The sequence below is a fragment of the Herpailurus yagouaroundi genome, unplaced genomic scaffold (genome assembly GCF_014898765.1).
Source record: "Herpailurus yagouaroundi ecotype Mexico unplaced genomic scaffold, PumYag 165, whole genome shotgun sequence".
Lineage (NCBI taxonomy): Eukaryota > Metazoa > Chordata > Mammalia > Carnivora > Felidae > Herpailurus > Herpailurus yagouaroundi.
Window position 1 is genome coordinate 22864101 of NW_024412406.1, and position 20134 is coordinate 22884234.

The 20134-nt window shown below is 41.6% G+C and overlaps 1 protein-coding gene across 3 annotated transcripts in view; it reads right to left on the minus strand.

The window, feature by feature from the left end:
* Positions 1-20005, minus strand: part of RAB2A (RAB2A, member RAS oncogene family) — an 86537-nt gene extending 66532 nt beyond the window's left edge. The window contains exon 1 of one of the 3 annotated variants that reach the window (XM_040487729.1): positions 19693-20005. In XM_040487729.1, coding sequence (XP_040343663.1) covers positions 19693-19738 — 46 coding nt within the window. In that variant the 5' untranslated portion in view covers positions 19739-20005. Of the gene's footprint in view, positions 1-1430; positions 1486-19692 lie in introns of those variants that run through there. The other 2 variants (XM_040487727.1, XM_040487728.1) reach the window with 2 other exon arrangements.
* Between the last annotated feature and the right edge of the window lie 129 nt (positions 20006-20134).

Here is a 20134-nt window from a genome sequence, read left to right on the forward strand (position 1 = left end):
CCTGGAAGGAAAAGCTCTTTCAGGTCTCCAGGCCTTGTTTGCTTGTCTGTATAATGGCAACCATACCACTTACCTTATCCGTAAGGTTATTCTGAGGAATGGAAGAGAGAGCACACAGATCACGAGTCTGTGCTTCTTTTCCCTTGCCCAGCACTGAAAGGCAGGTTGACACTTTATCCCATGCTAAGGCACAGTACTCTACATAATGCTTTAGTAAGCACTTATCCCCTTACACTTTTATTATTAATTTACACATCTACTTTCCTCCCTCAGGAAGAAATTCACCGCTTTGTGTTTTGAAAACCACCTTGCACTGTGGCCCCGCCTAGAAGACACACGCTTGCTTAGTGCATGTGGCATTCACGTACTGCCTGCTCCCTGAAAAGGTCACACGGTGAGACTAGCCTTTTCTATGTAATGACAAGCTCTAGTAGTCTACATTAAAACAACAACAACGATTTCTCAGAAAATAATTTACTAATAATAAATAAAAGCTTTTTACTCGACAGTGGATTTTTCAGGGAAGAGATGCTAGAGAATGAAAACCTTACTGTGCTGACTTAGAATCCCCTCTCTGATTATCATCTGCCAACCTCAGTGTAATTTTCCTTTGAAAAGTTCAGCTTTTTAGTGTGTACACAAGTTATCAATCAAGCGCCTCCTAGCTCCAAACCTTCACTGCCTGCTGGAGAGACCAGAACATCTCTCCCTTGCCAGCTGGCGTGACAGCAAGTGTCGTCGGCAGAAGGCAGCACTCCGTAGCTCTCCTAGGCCAACCTTCCCTAGTGTTCCTTCAGGCTGCTTTCCCTGAAGGTCCCAGCACAGCTCCTCCCCATGGAATGCTTCCCAACAGCACACGGACTGATGGCAGCTTTCTAACCCACCATGGCCCGTGGGTGAAATTCTCTGCCACCCAGTGGGCCTCGGCCATGCCCCTCCAAAGAGGTCTGGACTCCAGATTGGCTCCTTCCTTCCACGCTTGGAGGATGTGCCTCTGTCTGCCACGACTGTATTCATCGGAGATCTCTTTACCTCGTAGCCAACTCCCTGTTACTCTAATCCCACGGTATAGTTAATGATTCTTTACATCAGACTTTCCCTGCTCAAATTCCTAAGCGGTTTCAGTCTCCTAGTTGGAGTATGACTGATCCAACCAGTATGGTTAACAGAACCTTCATTAAGACAAACCAAATTTAATCTGGTGAAGTTGAGGGTTTCTGAATATAAACCAAGTTTAGATTTTCTCAGGAAAGGCCTAGTTTGTCTTTTTTGGGGAGAATGCAAAAAAAAAAAAATACAAAACCAGATGCAATTTAAATTTTAAAAAACTGTAAAACAAATTGGAGCATCTGCTAATTTCCATGGGGAACAAATAAAACATTAAATCTACCTAGCAAGTAAGACAGCATAATGTGGTAAAAATGGCATACCTTTCCTTTCTTCCAACTCCTGGGACCTTCCCCCACTCATTTTAATGGTGGAAAACGGCTAGAGTGTTTGAGAAGAATCAGAATGAAGAAAACTGAAATATAACTACCTCTCAGAATCTTAAGAGTGTCACAGTTTGCTAGAATCATAGAGGTCCTCTGTGCTCTGTTTTGTAAACAGCAGGCTATAGCCAGTTAGGTCATGAAATCAATTTAGTGGATCACAACGAGCATAAAAAAAAGAACTAGAAAATAGCAAATATTAGACCGTATGTACTGTACAAGGGTAAGTACTGTTTGGAAACATCTGTTTTAAAGGGATGTATGCATTGGGGTGTCTGGGTGGCTCAGTCAGTTAAGCATCCGACTCTTGACATCAGCTTGGGTCATGATTGTGAGATTGAGCCCGTGTTGGCTCCCACTGGGTGTAGAGCCTGCTTTATTTAGGATTCTCTCTCTCCCTCTCCCTCTGCCCCTCCCGTGTGCACACACACGCACGTGTGCTCTTATTCTTTTTTTTTTTTTTTTTTTAAGAGAGACAGATGCACTTACACGTACATCTGAACCCTGGGCTGCAATCAAATATGTACCTATTACTGTGACTTACAAAAACAAACACCTACCCAAATAAATAAATACAATTTAGGTATCATGAGTCATCTACCAGATGATGATTCTATTACAGAAACCTCTTTGTAAAAAGATTTTCCTGTTAAATGAAATTAGGATGACCCCATCCCTGCTTTGCCAGGGGAAGGCTCAGTTGTTTTCCTGACAAATTCTGAATCCGTTTGGATGATAAATTATACGGTTTCTCTAAAGCAGGGATTCTCAACGTATGGTCCTCAGACCAGAAGCTTCAGCCATTACTCGGAAACTTGTTGGAATGCAAACGATCAGTCCCACCCCAGCCTTCCAGAAACAGAACCTGTGAGGCAGAGCCCCGCAATCTATGTCTTACCAAGCTGTCCCAGTGATGCTGATGTGCACTGAAGTCTGAGAACCGTTGCCCCAGATATAACCAACTAAAATACTGCTTTCAGTGTCTAATTGTCTTCAGTTTAGTTTTCCAGCGATAACTAATCTGCAGCCCCTACGTGGTCGGTTTAACTGAAAATGCTGGAGATGTTTCCCCACGGTACAGGTAAAGTTCAAAACATGGTTAGCCTGCTTTCCACTTAGCAGCTTTGGTAATTACCCAGCTTAGAACAACTGGGCTCCCGCTACCTGTCAAATACCCAACGGACCCACTTCAATGCAGATACCCTTCCTTCCGATTTTATTGCATCTATGGGCTTCTGTACTCAAGATATGCTCATATGCTTTTGCCTTGTTTAAAATATCTGCATGGTTTTTGACAGTCTGAAAGTGAAAACAGGCTCCCTCCTCACACACAATCTTATGTGATCATAACAGTAAGCCTATGAAGTCAGTCAGAGCAGAAATGATAACCTCATTTTGAAGATGAAGAAACTGAGGTTTAAGTGATATGCCTCAAGTAAGAGGCAGAATTGAAACTCCAAATCGGGTTTTCTGATTCGAAATCGTATTTTTCCACTATGCCATCCAACCTCCTCATTTTGTTCTTCTCAGATACCTCACAACCGATACCCTTCCTAACTAAAAATAATGTTCTCTCACTTTCCGGGTATTGTTAGTAGTAATACTAAGTGGAAGAAGACAATATTCTATAACTAAGTGACTCTGACAGGGCAGAAATTTAGTGAAGAAGGTTTTAAGAAAATGAATACTATCTCCTTGACACTGACTTGACCCCAACAATGTTTCCGTGAATATATCAGGTATATTACACTTTAATCTGGCTATTTTCCTAATCCTTTCATAAGCAAGGATTCCAAATAAGAACTGCAGCATCTCAAGAACACATTTCAATGAAGCAGTTTGCAGAGAACACTTTTCCATGATGTTACGGAAGAAGATGTTTACGGATATAAATATACACTATAATTATTACACAGTAAATTTACTGTCTGTGGTCTCTAAATAGTACGCTCTGATACAAATGAGATCAAAGTTCAAGGCTGTAAGCAAAAAAACAAACAAACAAAACAAAACCTATTTCATGCAGTTTCTACATTATATTGGCAAGAGCCCACGGAAGTACATGGTAACAGTAACTAAATCAAACTGCTACATTCCTAAACATAGACTAGGCACCAGTCAACACAGACAATGCTGAGATTAGCCTGCTGAATTTAAGTACACAAAATATTTATCAAGCTCAAAATTAGATATTCTAAGTCCGTATTTTTAGTGAAAAGTGATTTGGCAGTATCTATCAAAATACAAATATAAATCCTAGTCAGCCACAAATTTTACTTCTTCCAAAAACCCACAATTGTGTTATGCTGTGTATTAACAATATTCACCAACAGGTGTAAGAGAACATTTATTTCTGGCAACCCAGCATCAGAGCACCTTTCTTTGAACTCCCCAGTAGCCAGGGCACAGACATGTGACCCAGACTCAGCCGGTCAGATGCTCTTGTCCAGAATCTGGACTCGAAGGAGGGCTCCAATAGCAGACACTCTGTGGTGCCTACAGTGGAGAGGAGATATATGCTGACACATATCCAGCGTCTTCTTTAGCAACCTATACTGAAAGCAGGAATTTGGCTATGTTTTGCCTTCCTTGGTTTTGCCATTTTCAAGCTTCATTCTATTGCTCTCCTATCAATTCTATGAACATTCAATCTTTCCAATAAAATCTTCTGCTTAAATCAACCATGGTAGGTTTCTGCTGTTTGCTATGACCAGGAAAAACAGAATGAGGAACTGAATAAATCATGGTTCAGCTATGCAAGTGTTTAGAAAGAATGAGACAGATTTACCTGTGATGAGATGTTAAGACACCTAAGACGTATCAACAAGAAAAAAAAATAAAGGTGTGGAACAGTACGAATTATACAATCCTATTGGTAAAATAGGGACACATATATACACGCAAGCTTACAGATGTACAGAAAATTTCTGCAAGGATACATAAAACCATTGTTTACCATACTTACATAAGGCAGTATTTAATTTTCATTTTTCATCATGAACATTTATCACTTCCATAATTAAAATACATACATAAGTTTTTCAAAGGATCTACTTTAGCATCAAACACTATATAAGCAACACTTTTACCAGCCTCATCTAAGATCTCCATACTGACGCGGCTTTTAAATAACTAGCAAAACTTCTTGCGTAACCAAAAATAGTTACGTTAAATGTTGGTCTGTGGGGAAAATTACAGGAGAGCCTGTGAGTAAAATAATGTGCTGTGAAAAAGATTCTGATTTCCTTTTTTAACTCCTAAAAGCCACAAAAGGATACTAATCAGTAGTACTTTTTAATCAGACTTACTTATAGCTAAGCCTGAAAATTCACATACTCCTGCTCAAATCCAACATGGTCTTTCCCTTTTTTTTTTTTCTTTAATTTGAGAGAGAGAGAGAGAGAGAGAGAGAGAGAAAGCACATGTGCTCAGGGGGCAGAGGGAGAGAGAATCTTAAGCAGGCTCCTTGCTCAGCGTGGAGTCTGACATGGGGCTCAATTCCATGACCCTGGGATCGTGACCTGAGTCAAAAATTCAAAAGCCAGATGCTCAACTAACTGAGCCACCCAGGTGCCCCCGTTTTTTCACTTCTTTCTTTCTTTTTTAGTATTTATTTATTTTCAGAAGAGTGCAAGTGGGGGAGGGGCAGAGAGGGGAACAGAGGATCCAAAGCAGGCTCTGTGCTGACAAGCTGACAGCAGCAGTGAGCCCTACGTGGGGCTTGATCTCAAGAACCGTGAGTAGGAAGCTTAACTGACTGAGCCACCCAGCTGTCCCAGTGTTCTCACTTCTAAGGTAAATTCTCCAAGAAAGGAAATTTGAAGCCAGAAAGAATGGAGGAAAAAAGGCCAAGAAAGAAAAGAAGATTAGAAGTTGGAAAGGGATCACTAATTACTGTCAGAAATCTGAGTTAAGGGTAAAAATTTATCCCATATACTTGCTGCTGTCAGCACAGAGCCAGTTTCAGATCATCTGTCCCACTCTCTCTCTGCCTGTCCCCCCACTCACACTCTCTCAAAAATAAACATTAAAAAAAAGTCTTATCCCATTTAGAGATGGGGAAGGAGGGTTCTTTGAAGCTATCCAGAGGATAAACTAACTCTTTATTAAAGTCTGCCACACAATGCTCTTCACAGTATGGCCCCAGATTCCTTTAGTTTTAAGCCCCCACAAAATCCCGACAAAACCCCTATCCTGCCACACTCTGTATAACCTTCCTGGCAAAGTAAAAGCCTGAGGAGCTCAGCTCAATTCTCTTGTTTTCCACATAAACAAATATGAAGTAGGGGCAAAAGCACAGATTCTACAGGATTGTTAGGTGGGGGGATTATTGAAATAAACGAGATCATGTCTGCTGGTATCATATACCTGATATATCATTTGTAAAACAGAGTCTAAAGGAACCTAGGATCACTGTGAGTACATGGAAGGCCATTACACAGCACTCGGCATACAGCCAGTACTCAATAAATGTTTGCTGGAAGTCTGAGTCTGTTATGAGCCATTCATTCCAGTTAGAACGAATCCTCTCCATGCTCCGTCAGTACTCTGTACCTATTGCTATGCCACTGTCTTGTAATTATTATGGCAAATTGGTTCCCCTGTAGGGTGGAATACTTTTGTTCATTCTTCTAATTCCAGCACAAGAACTGCCTAAACAGTATCTTAAATTTCTTTAACAACAAAAACAAATCCAATTCTCTACTCTGCATAAATTCCATCTTCCAAGCCTTAGTATGTGTTAATCAAACCTCTGAACAACTCCAGTAACAAACCGATTCACGACTTAACAAACTCTTTCCATTTCTTTTTTGTTTTGTTTTATTTTAAAAAATGTTTTAGTAATCCCCACACCTAATGTGGGGCATGAATTCATGACCCCGAGATCAAGAGTCACATGTCCTTCCAGCTGAGCCAGCCAAGCATCCCACTCTTTCCCATTTCATAGGGAGTCCAAATCTATCTCTTTTACTAATGGCCCTCGGGGCACATGGGTGGCTCAGTCGGTTAAACATTCGACTCTTGATTTCGGCTCGGGTCATGATCTCACAGTTCATGACTTCCAGCCCCACACTGGGCTCTGCGCTGACAGTGCAGAGCCTGCTTGGGATTCTCTGTCTCTCCCTTGCTGCCTGCCCCTCCCCTACTCACGTGCACACTCTTTCTCTCAAAAGAAGTAAATACTTAAACAAAAAAAACTAACTGTCCTGGTTCTGCCCATGAAAAGCCAAAAAGTATAGGTTTAAGTCGCCCTTATCTGACAGTCACCCAAGTATTTAAAAGTCATTATTATATTCTCCTTTAAGTCTTCTCTTTTTTGGGGGTTAAAATGTTTCTGTTATTTCGGTGGGCAGGGGGATAAAAGAAATGTTTCTGTTATTTCAGTTGTTCCTACAACGTCATGGTTGATACAGCCATCACACTACCCTGATTAGCCTCCCGAGCATACACTTCAGTGTGTAGACATCCCCCTGAAACAAGTTTGCATAACTGAATTGTAGTTGAGTTCTGACAGAATTATTACCCGCCTTGTCCGTATATTATACCTAGCATCACATTTATTCCTTTGTTGGCTTTATTACTCATCTGAGTCATACTGAACCAAGTCATATAAAACATGAAGTGTTTAGACATGTGCTATTTACCAGCTGACTTCCATCTTGTATTCGCATGGTTGTTTTTAAAATAAATATAAGGCTTTACTTTCATTAATTTCCATTTTGCTAAATTTAGCCAATCATTCGGCCTGTCAAGGTCATTTTGGATTCTGTCTGGTATAATCCACACATTAGCTCTTTCAACCAAATTGGATCTCATCCAAGTTGTTACTAATGTGAAATGTAAAAACAAAAGCCAGGACTGAATGCGGCAGCGTGCTCCCTACAAGGGCAGCCCTTTATGGATACAGTTATTCAACCAGTTAAAAACCCACCTAGCTGTGGAACCGGTAGAATTTCTTCACCTTATACCAAAGGTTATATTGAACAAGGATAACAAATACCTTTTCTTAAAGAACAGGTGAATCAATTCACCATGTATACAGTTATTATTGCTTTAATTTATAATAACTCATTTCCCTACTTATTAATTTTTATATCAAGTTACGTAAAGCGTTGCGCATGAGTGATTTTGGAAATGTGTACTTTTCCTTTGACCTTCAAAATGGTTAAAACTGAACTAACGATACTTTGCCCAAGAAGATAAAAAGATATTCTTTGATCAACAGATTCACTAACAGCGAAGACTTCTGAAGATCTAAAAAAAACTGCCCGAAGGGGTTCAAAATCAAGATAACCCATTCAAGAGGTATCTCGGGTACCAAGAATGAGTGTAAAAGAAATTGGGGTGGAAGATAACCATAGACCTTAATAACCCTTTCCTGAACCGAGGTTAAAAAGAGCACCTCCTACCTGATATTGTTTCAATCTCAAGTGGCCTGTGAGGCTACCTGACACAGGAAAGGACTTTCCTTTATGGAGTCCAAAGAAAATTTCAGGATCAAGGAACTGCCATTTTGCAGATTAACATGTGATCTTGTTTCCCTCAACTCGAGTAATTACAGTTTGAAATAACCACAACGAATAGCTTTTTCTATAGCCAAGACCTCCTCCACTAATGTAATTTTACGATGCTCAACAGATTCAAAAAATTACCTCTAGGGGTGCCTGGCTGGCTCATTTGGAGGAGTGCACGACCCTTGATCTCGGGGTTGGGGTGTAGAGATTACTTAAATAAATAAAACAAAAAAAAAAAGAAGAAGAAAAATTATTTGTAAGGCATTACTATTAATAAAGTACTTTGCAGCTTACAAGATACCTGCACACATTTCTTACTTCAAACACAAAAATCCTGTGTGATAGATATTAGCCAGGCATCCCTACTGTCTTTTTCTAGATGAGAAAACTGAAGTGGAAGAGGTCTGAACTTCACCAAGGTAACAAGTAAGCAGAGGAGCCCCCGCACTACTCAAGATATTGTAATTACAAATACTAGCTCTTGGAAAGTTTTCTTTCTTTTTTTTTTTTCAACGTTTATTTATTTTTGGGACAGAGAGAGACAGAGCATGAATGGGGGAGGGGCAGAGAGAGAGGGAGACACAGAATCTGAAACAGGCTCCAGGCTCTGAGCCATCAGCCGAGAGCCCGACGCAGGGCTCGAACTCACGGAGTGCGAGATCGTGACCTGGCTGAAGTCGGACGCTTAACTGACTGCGCCACCCAGGAGCCCCTCTTGGAAAGTTTTCAAGAGTGCTGCCTAAGCTAAAATAATCAGAGGACTTAGAATAACAGTACAATTAACTCTTGAACATGGGTTTGAATTGTGCGAGTCCACTCATACATGGATTTTTTTCAATAAATACAGTATAGCACTGTAAATGTATTCTCTCTTTATAGTTTTCTTAATAACATTTTTACTTTAGCTTCCTTTATCATAAGAATACAGTGTATAATACATGTAACATACAAAAACGTGTTAATTGGCTGTTTATATTATTGGTGAGGCTTCTGGTCAACAGTACGCTATTTGTAGTTAAGTTTCTGGGGAATCAAAAGTTACCTGTGGATTTGACAGTGGGGGTTGGGGGTGCCCCTAATCTTTATGTTACTCAAGGGTCAACTGTACTGGCCTCCTAGATGCAGAGTAATTATTGCTAAAGGTCGACAAATGCTGAAGGAGGAGCTGTTCATCAACATTAGTAACACTGGGGGGCCTGGGGGCAGCAGAATCCGTGAATCCGCCACTTACACTGACATATAAACTAAATAAATGAAAGGAAACAAATTACTGACACATGAATTTCAAAGACAGCTATAAAGTTTGAAAAAAACAAAAACCAAAACCTACAGCATTGGTGAACAAGCCTATAGGGTGCGCTCGGCAGGTACTATACTCATTTTACAAACAGGAAACTCAGAAGTTTTAATTAATTGTTCATTTGCACAAATAGGAGTTAGTGGCAGGTATGCTCTTTCCATTAGACTCTTTCTACATTGTCGTATAAGGAATAGGTGACACTATACACGCTTGGAAAATGTGACCACAGTATTGCTTCCTATGTGGGACACCGTGGGACATGGCAGGACACAGTGCCGGCCTTATCCAAAAGCCCATGGTAAATGGGCATGCCTGTGATCTACGCCTTGATCCCTGCCCATGCGACTGAACAACGGTGAGGCCTCATAGTATACATTAATTCAAATTCCATCAACGATTAAATTCTCCTAGTAAAAGCCTCTCAGAATTTTTTAAAATAATATAGCAATGGGCTTTATAAAAAACACAGGTCTTAAAAAAAAAGACAGCTTAGTAGGGCTGAAAGAACAAAAATGAGAGTTAACTATCCTGAAGAATGATTTAGATTTGCAGGTAAAGCAGAAGATGTGCACGCCTTGCACCCACAATTCCACCATAAGGTAATTCTCCAGAACGCCAGCATATGTGTTCAAGGAGGCAGGCACAAAAATAATCCACACAGTGTACTGTCTTTTATAACACCACAAACAAGCCGGCCTAAAATTTCCTTAAGGGAAAAGAATGAGAAAATTGTGGTATAGTCAAACAACAGAATATATTTAAAATTAAATCAATAGAATATAATTAAAATTAAACTAATCTAACAATTAATACTAACAAAACAGAGCAAAATACATTAATACAGACAAGTCTCAAAATAATGCTGAACAAAAACATTTGAGAGCAAGTACACTAAAATTCCATTAACATAAGGTTGAAAAAAATACATAAACTATTGTGCACTGTTCACAAATGCATATACACATATGTAATAATCATTTGGAAACCTTCTTAGAAATAATAAACACTAAATTCAAGAGAGTGGTTATATCTAAGTACAAAGGGAGGTGCAGGATATACAAGGGGCTTCAAATGTATCTGTAATATTTATTTCCTAAACAAAATAAAATAACAACAAAATAACCCTGATTCCAAAGAAAAAAGGAAAAATGATGAAAAAGTACATACTAGACAAATATGAATGAAAAAATAATATTCAAAATATCAAACACTTGTGTACTGAAAATTACACTACCAAATAAACAGTATGTAAACAAAACAAACACCCCACAGCACATAAAAAAGTAGAGGGTAACTTAATGACCAAGAATAACTAACTCTTCAGTGAGATGTAAAGACCTGAGCCATATACACCTTACAAATTAGCAGTGAAATTTCCGGGGGGGGGGGGGGCCGGGAAACAAACTAAAAAAAAATTAAAAAAAAAAAATCCATTCTCATACTAGATGTTAACATCTACCTCAAGACTCAAGAAACTATTAAGAATATACAAATAGCAAGTCTGATCTAATGAACACATATGGAACCCTGAACCTATAACATACACAATACACTTTTCAAGCACACACGGAACATGTATATACACTGACCAAGTACCTGGCTACAAAATTGGCCTCGAAAACTGAAAAATCAACGCACATGTCTACACGCTGTTACCTATATGAAATAAAGTCAGAAATTGATAATAAAAAGATTGGCGGGGTGACTGGGTGGCTCAGTCGGCTAAGCGTCTGACTCTTGATTTCAGCTCAGGTCACGGTCTTACAAATCATAAGATCAGATCCAGTTGGGCTCTGTGCTGACAGCATGGACGAAGCCTGCTTGGGATTCTCTCTCTCTTTCCTGCTCGCACTCTGTCTCTCAAATAAAATAAATTTGAGTAAAAAGGGGGAGGGTGGCTGGGTGGCTCAATTGGTTAAGTGTCTGACTCTTGATTTTGGCTCAGGTCATGATCTCACAGTCCTGGGATCAAGCACTGTGCTGAGCTCCACACTGAGCCTGGAGCCTGCTTGGGATTCTCTCTCTGCCCCTCCCCTGCTCATGTTCACTCACTCTCCGTCTCAAAATAAATAAACTTAAAAAAAAAATAATATATTTTTAAAAAGCCAAAAACCAAAAAACACACATCTCTAATTATCTCAAGGATTGAAAGAGAAGTCATAAGAGGAAAACATTTCTGAGTGACCTGTTCTCTAAGACTTGTTTACAGTTTTTCTTAGATTCCTATGGGCACTCTTTAAATTACTATCTAAGTTCTTTTCTGGAGCTAGTTGGAGAAGGTCTCTGTTCCTTATAATCAAACAGGTCCTTCCAGAACAAAACTCTATAGAGTCTTTCTAAGTCATTACTGGACTTGAATGGTCATGTAGACTAGATTAAGCAAAGCTGCTAAAAACACAGGTGTCTGGAATAAAATAGACCTTGATAAACAATTTTGGATCTTGTTAAAACAATGCTGATAAAGGAACTTTCCATAAGAAAATGTCTGTACACATGCAAACATACTAAGCGCAAGAAAACACCAACATAGGTTAGGAAAGAAACAATTCAAGTCAAGGATAGTAGACTCCTCGAACTTATCAGCTGGCCACAAACTAGCAAGCTAAGCAGGGATTTGGGGGAGAAAAAGACCAACATATTAGGGTACATGGAAGACAAACAATTATTTTTGCTATGCCAGCATTACTCAAACGCTACACAGCACTGGCCAAGTTTGTGATACTTTTTCAATGCACATGGGGAAATTATGGTAACAGAGAGCAGAATAAAAAGATGAGATAGTAACTATTTCTTATTCAAGTCAGTATTATATATATTATTTATTCATTCCATTTTCTAGATGAGGACACCAAGGTAGATTAAGGATGTAGCCCAAGCTCATACAGCTGGTAAGGAGCACAGATGGGATTTTATTCTTGTTTCATATAGGATTTTATGGTTGTTTTACCTCTTCTCCCTGTTTTGTATGAGTGGAGGTGGCATCTGGTTTAGTAAAGGGGACCGAGGGACTAGGAGCTCCCACAACAACTCAATAAACCCAGAAGTTGGTAAGCCAACAAAAGAAGTCTGATAGAGGTCATTTGTGGGAATCAAGAAATACATATGATATGAAAGAGCACAGACTCTGGAGTCAGAAAGACCTGGGTTCAAATTCCAAATTCCAGCTTAGTCAGTTACTAGCTGTGTGATAGGACAATTAGTCTCCCTTTCCTCACCTGTAAAATGGAGCCTTCATCATGGATATTACTGCTCAGATGCAATGAGTTATGTTAGAAAAAGTCTCATATGTGTAAATATACTGTTTACATTCTTCCCATCACACTGTGGTCTTTTAAAGAGGAATCAGAGGAACAATGCCTTTCAAGACCCACTATCAGAAATAAACCAACATATGTATATCTACTTTTATAAAAAGTAATGCATACTATCATTAACATAAATGAGAAGGGTTCTCTCTTTGCACTGCTTAATGCGTGCCCACTTCAAAAGGTGTATACAAAGTCAAGTATTAATGTTGCTTTTGACTTCAATTTAATTTTCTCCTTAGCCCTCTATGGTAGGCAGAATAAGGCCACTCCCCACACATAAAGAAATGTACACCCTAATCCCTAGAAACGGAGAGTGAATACGTTACTCTAGTGGCAAAGGGCACTTTGCAGATGTGATTAAAATTACAGACTTTGAGATGAGATTATCCTGGATTATCCTGACGGATCCAATCTAACCACACAAGATTTTACAGGCAGAGAACCTTCACGGGCTTCGGTCACAGCAGAGAGAGGGGATGACCCAGGAAGAGTCAGAAAGACGCAACCCTGGAAGGAGGAGGCCTGCTGTTGCTGGGCTTGAAGATGGAGGGACGGGGTGAGGGGCCCAGGAATGTGGGTAGGTGGTGGGCTCTAGAAGCCGGGAGCGGCCCTCAGACAGCCAGCAAGAGTATGGAGATATCAGGCCCACAGCTGCAAGAAAGGATACTCCACCAACAACCTGAGGGAGCAAGACCCTCAAGAAGGGAACCCAGCCCTGCTGAAACCTTGATGTCAGCCTGGCGAGAAACACGTCAGACTTCCGACCTATGCTGACACACACGTGAACTTCTGCAGAACTTTAGAAGTGGAAGGTAAATTTGTGTTCTCTGAGCTGCTTTAATGTGTGGTGGTTTGTTATGGTAGCAACACAAAACTAATGTCCCTTCTCTCTCCCATTTGAGTTAATAAAACCACCCCAAATTTTAATACAAATGCCCTTAAATCCTTTTTGAAACCAAAATAAATTGTCCAAGGCATGTAGCCAACCCAGTAGAGGCTACCTAGCACACATTCATGACGTTCTGTGCCAGGCACTGTCTTGTGCCTGCAGCATGCATCCATCAATATTCATCTTCTTCCTTACTTCCTCAGATTTGACTGGAAACACAGTAACTGTCAGCTATACCTGAAAACAGGAACGCTTGGGAGAGCAAACTGGGAGGAACTTAAAGAGCTACACCGCAATTACGAAGACTAAAAACTTCTAAGAGGTGGAGGCATGGGAAGAAATACATAAATAACTTGCCCCAAACGATGCAGCTCAGTTTTTTTCATTTACAAAATGGTAACCTCCTGTATCTCCTGACAGAATAGAAAATGAAAAGCTTTTGATATTGTATACAAACTATAAAAAGTGTGAAGAATTGCTCATGAGAATCTACTACATAGTGCCAAAAACTAATGCGATGAAGAATTCCATATAAATTCAGCCTGGATATACCTTAGGGATTAACTTAAAATTCCAGAAAGCAAAAAATCTGATAATCAAAAAAGAGAATAAATTCTAGAAAAAAAGACACAAAAGGCTCATGACAGACTTGCAGAGGAATGTCACAGTACGACCACTAAAAAACAGCCCTTTTAAAAAATATAGATGTATAGATGTCTGGGAATGCAAGCTGGTGCAGCCACTCTGGAAAACAGTATGGAGGTTCCTCAAAAAACTAAAACTAGAACTACCCTACGACCTAGCAATTGCACTACTACGCATGTATCCAAGGGATACAAGTATGCTGTTTCGAAGGGACACATGCACCCCCATGTTTATAGCAGCACTATCAACAATAGCCAAAGTAAGGAAACAGCCCAGATGTCCATCGAAGGATGAATGGATAAAGAAGATGTGGTGTGTATGCATACATATATATATACATATATATGTATGTATACACACACACACACACACACAATGGAGTATTACTCGGCAATCAAAAATGAAATCTTGCCATTTGCAACTACGTGGATGGAACTGGAGGGTATTATGCTAAGTGAAATTAGAGAAAGACAAATATGACTTCACTCATACGAGGACTTTAAGAGACAAAACAGATGAACATAAGGAAAGGGAAACAAAAATAATATAAAAACAGGGAGGGGGACAAAACAGAAGAGACTCATAAAAATGGAGACCAAACAGAGGTTTAAGGGAGGGGTTGTGGGAGGGAGGATGGGATAAATGGGTAAGGGGCACTAAGGAACCTAATTCCTGAAATCATTGTTGCACTATATGCTAACTAATTTGGATGTAAATTAAAAAAAAATAAAAAATGAAATGAAAATAAATAAATAAAAAAACATATAGATATCCAGGGGCACCTGGGTGGCTCAGTCGGTTGCATGTCCATCCAACTCTTGATTTCACGTCAGGTCGTGGGATCCAGGGTCGTGGAATGGAGCCACACGTTGGGCTCTACGCTGATCTCTCTCCCTCTGCCCCCGCCCTCCCCCCCCCCCCCACCGCTTGTGCTCTCTCTCTCTCTCAAACAAATAAATGTATGTATGTACGTATGTATGTATGTATGTCTGGGACTCACTGCAGATCTTCTAAAACAGCATGTCCAAGGATAAGACCCAAGTTGTTTGAGTTGAGCAATACTGCAGGAATTAAAATGGGAGTGACCACATGTGGATGATAGCAGAGGGAATCCAGCATCTTTCTGTCAGGTGTCTTTTATTTCCAAGTGAAGAGTAGCTGGCATGTATTGTAAAACTTGCAAATAAACAAAGCTGATGAAATCAAATGGGAAAGTTTCATGGAGAAAGTTAGAAAGGGGGACAAGAGAGGTCAGTCTGTGGCTGCATCTTTCGTAGCAAAGGACACAGCCTCATGGACCAGGATGAGCGGAGAATAACGAAACGGAGCAAGCACAGCTGGGCCAGAGTGAGAAAAACAGCTGAGCTGGCAAAGTAAGGATCTGCTCAAAAAACCAGCAAAATTACTGGCTACTGCAAGAGGCGGCGAACCGGCGAGATAAAACGAGGGAGAGGGAGCCGTGGGGCAGATAAAGGAGAAAATTAATTTCATGTTGGAGCCAGGGGCAGGAACAGAATCAGAACGAAGGGGACAAGAGCACTGAGGAAGAAGAGAGGGGCATTATTTGAGATGAGGCGGTGACAGGTTCACCAGGCGAGGACACGAGGACTATGGCCTTTATGGTTCAATAAAAAGTCTCAGTAGCAATATAAAAGTTAGGGGAAGCAAGCAGCAAACAAACCAATTAGGAGAGAAAAGGAAAGGGCTCGTCAAAAATCTTGAAAGACTACAAATAACATGTATAAAACAACAATTTAAGTAGACCAGAATACACTAACTTCTAGATGATGTTGAAAAGTATGTTTCAGACATGTTTCAGCTTTCTCATTTAATAAAACACAGCTAAAAACAGGTAAAACTAAACAATACAGAGATCCACAAGCTACACAACTCTGAAGAAAGGCAAGGAAGCTAATGAAAGCCTGGGAATAGAAACAGTGGGTGATGACGATCTGTATTTCTTTAGCATGGGTGTATAATTTATTACTGTTCCTTAAAGCTATTAAACTGTGAGGGTGCCGGGTGTCAGTTAAGCATCCAACTCTTGACTTCGGCTCAGGTCGTGACCTCACGGTTGTGGGATTGAGCCCCGCGTCGGGCTCCACGCTGGGTGTGGAGCCTGCTTAAGATTCTCTCTCTCTTTACCTCTGTCCCTCTCCGGCTCATGCACACTCACTCTCTCTCTCTCTCATAATACCTACTGTGGTGATCACTGTGCAATATATACATAAGCAAAATCATTATGTTCTACACCTAAAACTAATACAATGTTGTAGGTCAATTATATCTCAATTTAAAAAATACATTCAGATGACACTGATAATGTGCAACCAGGCTGCTCTTATTTACTTTCTTATATAGCACCTGTCCTTAAAAAGATTTTAAGGAAAAACAAAAACAGCACATGGGAGTGGGGAGCAGGGGGAACAAACGATGAAGGAAGAGTGCAGGGGAAGAGTATGATGCAATAGGGAGCAATGGGGTTTGTTAACAATCTTAGAAGAACGGATGAGTAAGAATGGGTCAGGTGGAAAAGCTGCGACCTAACCTTTCTTTTCATCTTTTTGGGGGTACAGGGAGGTATTTCAGATAGAACACAACTGGGTTTGTGCTTTGTGTGTCTAGTTGAGTGGCATGGAAGGGGTGGGTTAGTGATGAGGTTAAAAAGGTAGGCAGCTGCCAGCATTTTAGGAGCAACAATTAAAGCTTTATTATAATTTTTTTCTTTTTCCACATTTGGTAATTATCTGATTATGCTATCAGGCCAGGCTTGTTAAAACCCAATTTCCACCGTATACCTAGATTTAAATGACACATTTTCCTAAATGACTTTTCAGGAACAAGACACTGCCAATGAAAAATTTTAAAGCTCTATTTTAACTGCATTTGGCCACAGAGTAAGAAAACAATTTCAACAGTATCATCATCACGTAAAAAGTTTTAAAAAAATCTCTTCTATGAAAAGGGACTTCTGAAAGACAAAATGTGCATGGTACTTTCACATTTGTCCTCATTTTATCTCATTACCGAGAGAAGGAAAGGCTAAAAATGACCATTTATCACAAACTAGGGAAAGTGAAAAACAGGAAAAGTAGCGATTTCCTTCATTCTAAGATATGTATTTTTCAGACTACAACTTACATAAAAATCAGGATAGATATTACACGACTGATTTAACATCATCTTTTTTCTGGGAAGGGCCACATTAAATGTATTTTATAACTATGCACATATTTTGAATTAAGGAAACATAGTAAGGGATTTAGGCCAAAATCAATTAAAAAGGGGGCAAAATCGGGCAAAAAAACCACCCTGCAGTCAAGTTACTAATGTGTATTAACACGAACCTAGCGGCCTGTCTGGCTATTCTTTCCCGAATTTAACGAAATGTACAGGGCCTTCCTTCCACTAGGCTCTTCCTGAAATGCAAAGCTATACTAAGCATCTTCTCTGCCCTCTAGAAGTACATAATCAAATACAGATGACTACAGAAGCATCTATGAAACAGTCTGGCATTAATATCAGAAAAATATGAAGTGTGACACATCCAGATAAGGAGTAGAAGTCATTGCCAGCCAGGATACCAGAAAAAACCTGAGACATCAAAAGAGCTTAATATATGTGAAAGCATTATGGGAGACCTGGGTTAGACTTTGAAGGACTGATGGAATTTCCACACAGAAGGCACTCCAAGCAGAGGGAGCAGTAGGAACCAGGAAAGAGCACAGAAATCATCCACTGGGCCTCACTGGCAGAAGGTAAGAATAGTGGGAAAGAAGGCTAGCAAAGTAAAGGGAGGCTAAAATATGGAGTTCCTGGAAAGTCAACTAAAGAATGTGAGCAGACAACAGTCTCCCCTAACAGCCAGGTTTCAGGAATATGAACCTGACAGTAAACTACGGAGACTGGAATGGGGAGAAAGTACTGCTGCATAGTCCAGAGTCAAGTATTCAGGGCCTGAAGTCGGTGAGGACGATAGCAGAAGTCAAGAAAGGAATGTCTTCCCTTTAAACCGCCTGGGGTTGTTTTTGAATGAGGGCAATTCCAAGAGCACAGAGCACCAGCCTGCTAATCTGCGCAGCTCCACGACTCCCAGCACAACACCCCACGCACAGTAGATGCTCAATAAATAAGCTGAAGGAAGGCAACCTGCAAAGGCTAATTTGCTAATATGCTAAATGTCCATAATCACTCTTCTTTCTACTTCTCGCATTCATATAGTTACTTCCTCTCCAACTTGGGTTTACAGCCTAAATAAAAATTTTCCAATAGGTGTTGGACCCAATTACTTCTCCTTCAAAATACGCGACAGCTTTTTAAAAGTATGTAAACTTGCTACTGAGCATTTGCAAAACACTGCTCTACCCAGGACTTTACACAGAAAACCATCCAGACTCCATAAAGACACATATCAAAAGATCTTGCTAAAAAGGAGTATTTACAGCAGCAAGTTTTTCTTCTGGGCCACAATCAACATGCTTCTTATCTAAGTGAATTTGCTACATCACTAGTGCAACCACAAACTGCTGCTTACATTTCCAAAGTTGTGCAAAGGGCCCAAAGTTGTGCAAGAGTCCTCACTGAAATCAGACTCTGGTATATAAATAGTTATAACACCTGAACAAGCCTTGGTTTTATTATTAGATTCAAAGTAGTGCCAAAATCACAAGTATTAAAAAATATTTTACGAGTTTATTTGTCTGTGAAATATACTCGGAGGTTATTTCAAGTGAAAATAGCTGAATTTCTTTCTGCTTCAAATGTACATCAGGTCATCTGAAAATTGGCAGTCGTGACCCTGCCCCTGATATACCCAAGAAATCAGTGTCCCTGACACACACAGGCACACGCACGCGAGCACACACCCAGAGCACTGAACGGCCTTGCATCACTATCAGATAACCCCAGTTTACACGTGGCAAAAGTCGACAGAACTTTCACGCTTTAATGACCTCGAAAGGGATTCCCCAGCCGCCCAGGTAATGGAACGTGACTTACTCTGACTTGGGATTTGAAAGTGTTAAAAAAAAAAAAAAAACAAATTTTAAAAAAATGTTCTGTTCTCTCTTTCTCAGCTGGCTGTCCCACAGCACGAGCAGTTTGCCCAGCCCCTGACAGATGCGTGTAGGCTGAAGAAGGTGGGACCGATCAGGAAACCCAAGACCCTCCTCCCATCACCTCCTCTGCCTCCCTTTTTCTCTCCCGAGGGCGGCGAAGAGGCCCAAGGTGAGGGGCGGCGAAAGAGTGCAATCATCTAAGTCAGGCCCTGGCGGCCCTTGGCTGGGCCCGTTCCCAGATCTTGAACGGCTGCCGAGGCCCCCGACTGCAGGGCAGCCCGGGGCGGGGGCCGCGGCCCGGGCCTGGCCAGGCCGCGGCCGCTCGCAGTGCCCACGTCACCAGCTCCAGCACTGCGGAAATGGAGCGGCGCGGCCGGGAGGGAGGCGCCGGGCGGCGTTGGCGCCCGCGCCGCTGCCAGACGCCGTTTACCCCTGAGCCCGGGCCCGGAGGCCGCCGACACCCGCCCGGCCGCGCCCCAGGCTCTCACCTGTGTCGCCGATGATGATGTACTTGAAGAGATAGGCGTACGCCATGGCCGCGGCCGCTCGGTGCCAGGGCACACGGCTCCTCCTCCTGCTACTGCTCCTCCTCCTCCTCCGCGCCCCTCACCCCGGCGCCGCTCGGCCTCGAAACGCCAGGCCCCGCCCGCCGCAGCCGTCACCGTCAGCCGCCGGGAGTGAGGGGCCGAGAGGAAGCCGGACAAACTGACACTCGCAGAGCCGATTGAGACAGCACCCGACCGAGCTCCCTCGAACAATAACAGCCGCCGCGGCGCCTCCGCCCCGCCTCCGCGTCGACCCGGAAGTGCTGCGGCCGCCGGCGCCGCCGGAGGAAAGAGGAGGAGCCCCGCACGCCGGCCGCGCCCCGCCGGCCGGAGCCCCGCCCAGCCAGAGCCCCGCCCCGCCGGAGCCCCGCCGGAGCCCCGCCAA